The 11,870-nt window shown below is 47.6% G+C and overlaps 2 protein-coding genes across 2 annotated transcripts in view; both read left to right on the top strand.

Annotated features, from left to right (window-relative positions):
- Positions 1-1,513: 1,513 nt before the first annotated feature.
- LOC142814220 (uncharacterized) lies at positions 1,514-7,862 on the top strand. The gene is made up of 2 exons (XM_075892499.1): positions 1,514-1,747; positions 5,439-7,862. The coding sequence occupies exon 2, from the start codon at positions 5,449-5,451 to the stop codon at positions 7,498-7,500; it is 2,052 nt and encodes a 683-aa protein (XP_075748614.1). The 5' UTR covers positions 1,514-1,747; positions 5,439-5,448; the 3' UTR covers positions 7,501-7,862.
- A 280-nt stretch (positions 7,863-8,142) lies between these two features.
- LOC119171851 (uncharacterized) overlaps positions 8,143-11,870 on the top strand; it is a 34,793-nt gene continuing 31,065 nt past the window's right edge. Inside the window, exon 1 of the mRNA XM_075892501.1 lies at positions 8,143-9,505. The gene's annotated coding sequence lies outside the window, so the exon portion shown is untranslated. The remainder of the gene's footprint in view (positions 9,506-11,870) is intronic.

The following is an 11,870-nucleotide window of genomic DNA, read 5'->3' as shown; positions in this document are numbered from 1 at the left end:
TGCCTATAAAACATAATGAGTAGAAACATATTGAAGAAAACTAAGTTAGTAGAACTCTCTGGTTTGAAAGCATCTGCTTCTAGAAGTTTCTAAGGGCTGTATCAGTGACGAGTTATGCTATGGCATCTTTGGCTCCGAGTCTTAGTGAAATGAGAGGACTAAAAAGGAATCCAGAAGCTTCGTATGAGGCACTTGAAATTTTAGAATTGCGTATTGAAGTTTGGGAATAAAAACGAGAGACGTGGGAATAAAACATTTTTTTTTTCTATTTAGGATTGGCCAGCTGAAAGGGATAGTCACATATTTATAGTTTTTTTTTTGCCCTTGCACTGCCTTTTACATCTAACATTCTTTTTACTCTGACAGTAAAACAATATAAAGCAGAAGCAAGGCAGGAGAAATAAAAAAATGTACTGTAAACCAGTTAGCAATAGCATAATTCTACTCTGGGTATAGTCGCCCAATATACTAAACCCTTCTTTAAACACTCCAACTAGCTTGTGAAAAGATTGTAAGGTATCTTCCATGTTGAAATCTCCAAAGGTGCACAGCACATCTTTTATTGTTTTCTCTCTCTATTTACACACAGAGAACACCAATAAAAATGTGCTGTGTATTTTTGGCAATTTCGACGTGAAAGTTACGGATGAAGGAGCACCAGGACATTGGCAAACTTGATTTGAGATACTGAGAGGATGGCACAGCAACGACAATATGTGCAACGTTTGATTGATATGTGGGGTTTAACGTCCCAAAACCACCATATGATTACGAGAGACGCCGTAGTGGAGGGCTCCGGAAATTTCGACCACCTGGGGTTCTTTAATGTGCACCCAAATCTGAGCACACGGGCCTACAACATTTCCGCCTCCATCGGAAATGCAGCCGCCGCAGCCGGGATTTGAACCCGCGACCTGCGGGTCAGCAGCCGAGTACCTTATAGCCACTAGACCACCGCGGCGGGGCATATGTGCAACGTTCGCAGTGCCATTGATATCTTTATGTGCTACACTTTCTTCACACAGCACCCATATGTGTTATCAGTGTATAATAAAACAGACTGGCTATGTACATGGTACTAGCGAGTAACAAACTCGAAAAGCTCGAAAAATAGCTGTAAAAGCGCTCCTAAGAGCTTTTGTTGCGAGTCAGATCGTCATCTCAAATTTCAGCTGTACTTGCTGGTAGAAGTACTTGCTCACACCCTTGTTTCTGCTGAATGTATAGCATCGTCGATCACCGATGCTGAGAACTACAAATTCGAACTTCCATAAGTAAACCCCACAATTTTAATTCGCGTTCATTATCCGGACGAAAGAGCTTTCCGCGAACGCTGCACGCATAATAACGAATCAAGTTTCTTTGGAAAGTGACAGAAATGGTGTTGTAAGGCCATAGACATGTTCGGAATTCAAACTAGAAAAAAAAAGCGTCTATAACTTGTTCAAAACAAGAACCGAAACACCATAATCACAAAACCGAAACTTATTTTGTACGCATGCGCGGTCAGCTGCTACGCACGGCGTACGTTTCATCACATGAGGCTCCGCGATAGTGGACACAACCTGACCGAACGTTCTTCGAGAAGTTAGTGTACCAAACGCTCTGGTGAAACGGTGCAAGCATGGTTGTCTTCGGTTGTGTGATGCTGGGCCAGGCAGCCAACGTTTGTTACTCTGCATCTGAGTGACGTATTCCCGGAGCTGATTTTCCCGATCGGTCGCGCCAGTCCTGTTGGTCCTGAACGGTAAGTAACCGCCGTGCGAAAGGTCACACGTTGACTTATGTTCTCAATTACTTTTTAATTTGTTTCGGCTTGGGTAGAACGCACGGCAATGACAAGGTGAATTCGAATAGATATAAACAACATTTGGATCTGCCCCGGAGAAAAGCGAAGAAGGATCTATCAGACGGTCAAATAATAATGTATAGGTGTTCTGTGGTCAAGGTTGCCTGGCTTGTTTTTTGATTCGCGACAAATTGGGTGAGCGTAAGTTTTTGTGTACTATCATAGCCTCCTATATATATATGTTGCCTGCCGGATGAGCGCAAAACGCCCGTCACCAACGTAGGGTTAAAGGTCTTTGTACTTGGCCTTCCTTTTATATCGGCAATTTTAGCGTTTGATTTACAAAGGCTGTGCCTTGCATTGCAGGGGTTGCGTGCTAAATGAGCGCCAAACGCCTGTCATTTGTGGCGGCGTCACTTACGTAGGACTAATTGTAATTACGTTTACGCCTTTTTAAAACTTTTTACGGTATTTTTGTTGCATATAAGCTCTAACAACGTAAAAACTTACCTGAAGACAACCCAACTTAAGTGGCGCCATCACCGCAGTTACGACGACGGCCGCTTCCCAAACCGTGTTCCCAAGTGACCGCCGATAATCCGGCAGGCAAGGGAAGTCTAGGAGGCTGTGGTACTATACACAGATGACGCATGCTGTATTAGTTGCAACACGCCTCCGTGAGTTGCAATAAGGTTGCATTATTATCGTTTGCTCGAGCGCGCGATAATTTGAGAAGCGTTTTAAAAGAGGGAGACAGAAAGTCATGGGCAGATAAGATTAACAAGTTTGCGACTGTAAAACGGCAGCAGCAAGCATAGGACCGAGTTGACTGGCGGAACATGGGAGGGGCCTTTGTCTTGCAGTGGACGTAGTCAGGCTGATGATGATGATGATGATGACGACGACGAAAGTAGAACACAGGAACTATAATGTATACGAAATGCTTTTTTCAGGCAGTATACAAAGTTTCAGAACTAAAAATATTATTACAGTAAGGCTCTGTTGTCTTCGCACAGGAGCTCCACGTCGCAGGTGAAATACTTTGAAGCAGCTGAAATGACACCGTTGCCACTAATTTACAAAAGCTCGTTAATCAGCTCTTTAATGACTCGAGGATATGATGGATAAATGGGTGGACGTGAAACTTCATTGATAGTCCTGAGGCGCAAGGCTCATGGTGCAGCTGGCTGCTTCCATGCATAGAGTTTCCTATAGGTCCATTCGTTTCACCTGCATTTTGTGAACCGCTGAAACAAATGGCAATGTGCGCACCACGTAAGCCAGTTCACGAGGTGCTGCACTTTGCCATTCGTTGACGATCTCTGAACCCTGCCATTCGTTTCAAAAGGTGCAGAAGAGGTGCAGCACTGGTTCACAGTTTTTCTGCACCTCCTACTCTGACGGTGCCGGCTTGGTGAAGCCGCACGTGCAGCTGTGCAGACGATGCAGCACTTAGGCGTAGGCGCCGTACCCGCCTATACCAATGCGGTGTGTTTTGCCCAGATGCTTGCGCCTCATAAACTGTCCGCATGTGCGGTTTTCCATCGTTCAGTGTTAGCTGAACGGTGTAAATTAAGCGAACAGAATTGTCGGCACATCGTCATTCGTTTCGGGTGTCGCGCTGCGCCTGCACCGCTGAACCAACGCAGCACAATTTCTGGACTTCGCGTGCACAGTCGTGAACCAGTTCTAATTGGTGCAGGTGAATCGAACGGACCTATTGTACCGAGTCCGTGCAGCACAATATGGCTGCAGCTGCCGCAGACAACACATCTGATTGCATTCGTGTCTGTTTTAGCGATGTGCAACAAGTACGAAAGTGAACATTTTGCGTGAGACACATGCCAAGCAACGCAAGCGGCGCCGTCTTTTACCAATCACAGCCTCCACTACCCTTGAGACAACCGACGAGAAGCATAGGGCTTGCACGACATCTGCACTCTCGTATTCATTTCCGCGTCTCGTCGCCGCTGCACTTGTTGAAAACGTCACCTGCACGAATACAACACCCCACATGACACCACTGTGAAGTAATTCTGGTGGGTGAATCGAATGGACCTTATATATATATACACTTGAGGGACCTCTGGCGCTGGTGTCTGTGGGAGCTGAAACGCATGGCGCTTCAGCGCCATGGGAATTATGGGTAGTACACGTGTTTATTTGCCTATAGTCCTCGTACATTACGTTTCTTTTGGCTGCGCGCGTAGCTTGAAGCTGCTTTGTCACAAAGCAACTATCGGCGTATGTTGAGCTGTAGCGCTTCATCACCTTCATCTTGTAGGCTTACCATTTCGAATAGGGTCACGAAGTTCAGAAAGGTTTGCTCTTTTCTTTGATACGATCAAAATAAAGGAAGCCATATGTGCTATTCGAGAACTGCAAGTACGAAGACTAGGCAAATCCGTGCATTACCCATCATTTCCATGGTCGCTGCACGATGGCAGCGCCAGAGTCATCTCTAGTTAATAATAGAAAACTCTATGCTCTCACGTTGACACAGTAAGTTATGCCCGGCCGCCGCATTGTGGGCCCTCGGGACAGCCTATATGTGCCATCATAGCCTATAGTTGGCATCGCAGCTCTCGATAGCGGATAGCCACTGTTCTTCGTTGGTTTGGTTCGAGCCCCGTTACGAGGGGCAAATCCAGAGCATATGGTCAAAGCTGTTTGTTACAGTGCTGCAAGAGCTATTGAGGTAATTGTCAGTATAAATTTGATCTAAGAAAGCCGGGATGGAATACGAACCCATCTGCAATAATGAGTGCACGTGCGTTTTTTTCCCTCTCTATCTACCCCCTCTTTATTGCCCCTATTTCCCCACCCCCAGTGCTGGGTAGCAAACCAGATGCCAATATCTGGCTAACCTCCCGGCCTACCTTTCTTTCTCTCTCTCTCTCTGAGAGTCAATACCTACGCCTTATTTAACTTCTTGTGAGGATGATCTGTTAATATCCACAACTGCGCGCCGGATGAGGGAGTTCTCCATGAACCTGGCGCCTTGGAGTGGGCCAGTTCGTTCAGATTGGCGGGGCCGCCCATGACGGATGCCATGTGAGCGGGAAACCTCGTGAGAGTGTGGGTGGGGTTGCTTTCGCGGAGTCGCTTGATATATTGTCATGTTCGTAATCGAGAAGAGCCAGGGCAATAGTCGCTTGTTTGGCTGGTCGTATAGACCCAACGTGGCTAAATTATGGAATTTCCGAATAATGCTTATTCGCACTACCGGTACGGAGCCTCTCCGTGGTTTCGGTGAGGAGGCGTTAGAGAGACGCCGTAACGCCGATAAAGTGCCGCGCGATGAAGTTGACCAACCCACGTCTGAAGGAGGGTAGAAGTCTGCCTGCTTGCGTTGATGATATATTGTTTCTGACCCAAGTCAGAAAGAAAGACGCACACGTCTTCCCGCGAAACGACTGTGCTTTGCTGAACCACTGTGATGCAAATGAGTTGTGTCGGTGTTCACCTGTGCTGCTCTTTGATTTCCATTCCATGCATGTGCACAGACGATATGGGCATTTAGTTATAGCGGTGCGCATTAATTTGTACTTCATTTTGAAAATGCCACTGTGCTAATGATCCAGTTTCGTGGTCCGAATCAATGACGAGTGGAGTCGCGTCTTCATTGTCGTCTTTTTTTTATTTTCAGCGCACGCACAATGGACGCACGATGTCCTATTCCGGAGATGAGAAAATGTGCGCAAGTGGGTCCCAGCCTTGACTTGCAGAGGAAACTTTCTGCGTTGCACAGTTTTCTGGCGACGCTGAAGGCAAGCGGCATTGATCTGTTCCAGCCCTGCGGAAGAAGCAACGGCGTGCCGTACTGCTGGACAGGATCGGAGGTGCTCGTGCTGAACGGCGTGCTCCTGAGTGTCTCATTGGAACTGCGCGAGGACAGCCCGGGTGTCTTGTCACTGGTCTCATTAGTAGCGCTAGGCAGGACCGACCTTTCTGATTCCGCACTCACGTGTGCGGTTTTTCTGGTGTACTGGCTCTTGTGCTACCACCGCTGCGTGCGAACCGTTCACCTGGATTTCGACGCAGTCCTGTGTCTCTGCACTCCTGTTGTCGTCGCCGAGGCGCTGCGACGCGGACCCAGCGTGTCGTGCCTCAGGCTCGATCTGCCCGGCATAGCAGAGAGGACGCACAACCTGGCGGTTCTGACGTCTGCGCTTGGGTCGATGGTCAGCCTGGAAATGCTGGATATTCAAGGAGTGACTCTAAGCTACGTGAGCGTTGGTGGCATCGTAGCAGCGTTGAAAAGTGGTCGCTTGCGCGCGTTAGTCCTGGGTACGTGTCCACAGGGGAAAAAAGTTGCCCTCAGGCTTTCTCGTGCCTTGAGGAAATGCACAAGTCTTCTGTCTCTGACCATAAATGGCAGGGCTAGAAGCCTTGCTCAGTCAGTCAGTCAGCAAACTTTTTTGGGTCAAATTCCATCTCTTCTGCAGACAAACATGACCCTGAGAAGTTTGTCGCTGTCGGGGGTAACAGGGGAGCTCGTCGGCAAAGTGTTACGCTGTTTGGCCCGCAACGATACCCTCAACGAGCTTTGCCTCAGCGACGCCCCCCGGGGTGATATGTCAGTGCCAGTTGGGTCCATTTACGAATTCACTGAGAACCGACACCTCAGGGTCCTGAAGTTGACGCAACTGAAGCTCGGTGATGCCGCTGCCATGGCGTTCGCGGAATTGCTCATTGACAATGTGACCTTAGAAGAAGTGGATTTTTCTGGTAGCAGTGTAGGAACCTTCGGCGCGCATGCACTTGCCAAAGCGCTCTGTATAAACAGGTCATTGAAGACGCTTTGCTTGGAACGGAGTAGCCTGACCGAACAGTCCGTGGAACTCTTTGCCAGAGCTCTCTCGCTGAATGACTACGTCGAGAAGGTCAGCCTTGGCAATGTGTTCTTACCTGAACAGTGGTGTGTGCCGGCAGAAATCTGTGACTTCAACAAGCTTTGTGGCCGCTTGGAAGTGACGTGGAACACATGGGGTCTCGAACAAACTAGCATCTGCTTGTCTACTGCGCAACCCAGGCAGGAGCGGATTAAGCTATGCTGGAATCGTCTAGCAACCATTGCTAGTGTTGGCACCATTTTCGCCGCTGCGTCTAGTTTAAGTTTTCTTAACGAGGTTGTCGTTGGGAATATCCATTCTGATGTGCGAGGCTTCTCAGAAGCCATCGCTGGCCTATTGGTGTCTACAAAAACGCTCAAGAAGCTGGAAATACGCGAGCTGTTTGCAACCAGCAGCATCGTCATTGCTATTTTGAACGCTTTGGCGCGAAATTCAACTGTGTGCTCCGCCTATTTTTCATGCAGCCTAAGTGACGTCGAAGTTGTCAATGCTTTGATGGCTGCGCTAAATACCAACGTCACGCTTCATTGTGTCAAGTTTCGAGGTCTCTACGTTCGCAACATGGCTAGGTTCGTACGTGGTATTGAAAAGAACGACGTCCTTACAGACTTTTCGTTCGACGGCATACCCGACAAGGAAGACGTTCAAGATCTTTGGAGACTGCTGTGGAGGAACAGGTGCATTCTCAGTCGAGCAGTAAAGCATGTTCAGGGTATCTCTGTGGACGAAGAGGCATTCAGTGTGCTCGCTGGTCGAGACTCTCTAATATGTGCACTCGTCAAGGTTACAGGAAAGACGTCGTCTGAGTGCAGTGACATTGTGAGGCGCATGGTGGACAAACGGCGGATAACCTGACTTACTATTGCGTAGCGTCGTCAATTTTTGAGCCTCGTGTTACTTGTTTTTCACACCAAAAGCTGAGTGACAGAATGGCATTAAACCAGTGCTTCGATACAGCCTTCTGCGCATTGTCGCCAAACACTTCGATTGACGAATATGCTGGGAGTGCACGTCTATCCATTGGATTTTTTTTTATCTGTGCAGTGCGTCCGCTTCCGAAATTGATTAACCTCAGGCGGGCCTACTTAGATCGTTTTTTTTTTCATTGTACAAAGAGAAATGCCTCGTTGTGAAACTCGTAAACTGGGTGTACACATCTGTCAAGCGAAACTTATGTGGGCCTTTTTCTGACAGCAATAAATATTTCGACCAGTCTTCGCATGATGGTCGCGACTTACATTTCTATAAAGGTATCATTTGTGAACTCGACAACTACGTTATCTCGTCTGGTAACGCAATAAGTGTATTTTAAATTGGTGCCTGTTGTAAATGAGGCGTGTTAGGTTCTGCGGTTTTAGGAATAACTTGTTTTACATAAAAAAAAGTGAAGCCGCTTAAGTGTTAACGTGATTGCGTTAAAGAGCTTGTTTTGCAGAATAATCGATGTCCACGTTAATGTGAACAAAAAATTGATGTTGTCCGTAACCGAAAAATTTCGAAAAATGCAAATAATGAAAATCTTTTGGTTCAAGTGAGAATTGAACCTGTGGGCCTTCTGCGTGGTGTTGTACCACAGGCCGAGTCACGCCTTCTTTCATTTTATGGTGTTCATTGAGATGACTATTAGAGTGCACATTACAAGGGCACAAATAGAGTCAAGCGAAAGTACACTCACATAGCTACAGTATGTGCGCAAGTGCGGTTTCCAAGGAAACACAGACTGCTAACACAAAGTGCTGTTGAACAACGAGAGTTCTTCATATCGGGCTAGCGACGTCATTGCTTGAAACAGTTTAGGAAGAAAAACACCCATGTTGTTAACTTTGATTTTAAGGAAGTTTTACGCGTACTTTTACAAACTCGGGAAGTACAATCTGCTTAAATTTTTTTTAAATTCTTTTGTAGACTTATGACAAACCACCTTTTTATGAGCATAGCTCTTCGTTGTATTCTTTTCTCTCGTGAAATTTCTGTGCAAGTAACATTATGTTGTGCACAATCGCTTCCTAGGCATGTCCTGCTGCTGTTTACGCGGCTATCTCATGTGTGCATTGTTAAACAGGAGCTGCCGAAGAAAGCTCTACACTCATAAAAGAAAGTACTTGCTAACTTTGGGGTAGAAATGGTTTGTCACATATGTACAACTCTGCAAGTGCAGTTAGTAACGGCAAGGGTGGTAACAGTTACTGTCTTTGCCGTTACTAACATTATTTAGTAAATTTTACTACTCTAGCCGTTACTAACCATAAGTAGTTTAAGAAAAAAAGTAGCAACTGGTGCTATACCGTGTTAATTTTGCCACATTATTTCACCATTGCTTATACTTGTCAAATTATGTCTCATACTGCACGACTTCGAACAATTTTCTTGCATGGTGTGCCATGATTCATGAAGACAAGTTCGGCGCGGCGTCTGCTGTGGTTTACACACATTTACCACAAGTGCTTGCGCTCCCGTTGGGTTATCTTGGGCTCGAAAAAGATACATGCCAACCACTGACGCTGGCAAAATGGCGATACTTGTGCGACGCTGGCTTTTCATTGTAATTTTACGGCGCTGGTATGACGTAGAACATGACGTTTCTGCTCGGGTCACGTGACCCGGAGCTGTCGAGCTGCAGAATACAATCAAAAGAGCCTCTACGAAGTCAACCATCTGCGCGGCGTTGCTTATTTGTATGCAGAAGCACGCTATCTCCCGCTTCGTTGAAGATATGCGAAAGTCCCATGGCCGACCCGTTATGCTTCGGTGGCAAGTGTACTACGTGACATTGATATCGTCTCGCCGACATCGTGTTTCGAGTGACGCCCGCAACTAGCTAACATTCGGAATCTACTTCTGCGTTAAGTCTTTCTGAGCCGTAAGTGCGACACAAACTTATTACATGAGGTTTGGTAAGCGGGGTCTTCGGCGCAGTACGACGCTGAACTTGAGCAATTGCGCGACGTGTTAACTATATAGCTTCAGCCTACAGGCATCTGTCGGAACCGGGCGTTCTAGATAACCTCAGTATCGGTAAGTAAAACCTACTACACAAATGTTGCGGCAGTCTCGCACTTACTTGCACTGTTATCCCTGTACCCATGGGATGTACTTTCTAATACTACCACCTGTTGCGAAATGTGGGTTGTCGGGACAGTTGGGGCATAGCTGGAAAAGTTGAGCGCAAAACAGGACACGTACCAATGAATAAGGGGCGGCCGCCCCTCTAGTGCACTCAGTTGGGCTAAGTATAAGAAGTTGGGAGTCGAGGTGATGTTGACGCAACTTGTACAGCCGCCATTTTTTTTTTTTAGCCTGAACGCGTGAGCGTCGACCGCTGAGTCAATAGGCGCCGATTCGTGGCGCCTTGGTGTCTGGTTACCGGAGCAGTGTGGCAGAAAACAACCGCATAGGACTGTTCATCGAGCATGGGCGTATATTCTTGCTCATTTCGCCGCCGTGCTTCGTTATACGGCGATAATAGACTGGGTTGTCGACGCTGGTGCGTTCAGGTTAACAAAAAAATGGATGGCAGTACACCAGCACTTAATCGACTATGTCGTATCCTTAAAAAAATCTATAAATATCCAAGTAGCAAGTGAAAAACGATCTAGAATGACGAATGAGATGGCATTGCCGTGTGTACGATACTATTTGTGTTTTGCATCAGTAAGTTTTGCGAAAGCTATGCCGAAAGAACGTGAAAAAGGAATTGGATACCAGATGACTAGCAAAATGACCAAGTAAAATAGGCTAGAGATGTTCGCGTGGAATGCTCGTGAGTGAAATGGGACGGTAATTAATGCAGGGTGCGCGGTACACTTGATTTGGTGTATACCTGTTTTATGATGTGAAATCGCCTACCCTATCTTTGATTCCGCCGAAATACACTTGCTTTGCGGAAACGTCGGGCCAATTTTGTCATAGTCAGAGAAAGAAGAAATTTTTGAGTTATTGATGAGTTAGCCGTCAGCACGGGTCACACGAACGCTTTGATGCGTGGCCTTTCTTCGCTGGATGGATGGATGGATGGATGGATGGATGTGGCTGTACCCTTTAGATCGGGCGGCGGCTAACGCCACCTAGCCGTAATACTTAGTGAACTAACTATTAGAGTTCTCTTTTTTTTTTCTTTTAAATAGTGAGGTTAAGGATTCGTACTTTGCAGTGAAGGGTTTAATTTTCACTCGTGCCTTGACTTTAGCCACCAATCAGATAACCTCTTTCTAGTTAAGTCTACCCGCTTAATGTCTATTTTGCCCTTCCTGACCCTAAACCCCAGTGCTTTGAAAAACTCTGCGCCATCATCCTGAACTATAAGGTGAAGCCCTTTACAGAACATTATCAAGTGTTCGGCAGTTTCTTCTTCTTTACACGCACTGCATACTGTGTCTACCCCTTCGTATTTGGCCCGATATGTCTTGGTTCGCAACACTCCCGTCCTGGCCTTGTTATGCCAGCGAGTCCTCGTCAAACGACCGTGCCTCTGAAAAAGGCAATCTGGGTCAAGGCCAGCCCGCAGTCTGCCTGGCGCGATCACCTCGACGGCGTGAACACGCGCGGCGCTCCTCTGGCGCACGTGCAGTGAGTCAGTTGCGCACGTGACAGCGAGCCGGCGTCCTCGTGTCAGGTGGTCTGACGCATGGCGCGGCGGCCCCCATTGGCGGAATCTGCCCGGACGACCCGCGGCGCTTCTGATTGGACACTTTGGTTGGACCCGGTGTAAATAAAAGAAGCCCTGCGGCGCGTCGCGATCGGCGGTCCTATGTGAGAGGCGTCCCCGTGTCGGAGTGCCGACATGTGTGTGAGTCAGCGGTCTTAGGCGAAAGACTGACCGATGTGTTAGAGAGAAGAGCTCGGCTCTTCGAGTCTCTGTCGGCCCCAGTGCCGAAATTGTAACGCCTCTGTAAATATGCTGTACATAAACCTTGTTTAACTCACCGTCATCTCGTCCGCTCGTCTTATCAGCTCTGCGCAGAAGCAGTCGCGAGCTGATAAACATACGCTACCAAACGGCTGGTGACCTTCCCGGCGGAGTTGAAAGCAGTGGCGCCTCCGGGGCCGTGTTGGCGTCGCCGTCTTTCGCAACAGTGGTGGCTTCGGCGGGATCGGTCCGCCGTTTCTCAACAGTGGTTGGCAGCTGCGGGATCGGCCGGCGTCAGCGACACCGATGCGGTGAGTGCCTGATGTTTTCCCCTCAGTTCACCAGACTACTCTAGCTCAGGTTGTAGTAGTTTAGAGAA

This window comes from Rhipicephalus microplus, chromosome 4 (genome assembly GCF_043290135.1).
Source record: "Rhipicephalus microplus isolate Deutch F79 chromosome 4, USDA_Rmic, whole genome shotgun sequence".
NCBI lineage: Eukaryota > Metazoa > Arthropoda > Arachnida > Ixodida > Ixodidae > Rhipicephalus > Rhipicephalus microplus.
Note: the sequence above shows the minus strand (reverse complement) of the source record. Positions and strands in the feature narration are given on the sequence as shown.

Excerpts from the sequence above, each read along its gene's own strand:
- LOC142814220 (XM_075892499.1), top strand. The coding sequence starts at position 5,449 with ATGGACGCACGATGTCCTATTCCGGAGATGAGAAAATGTGCGCAAGTG.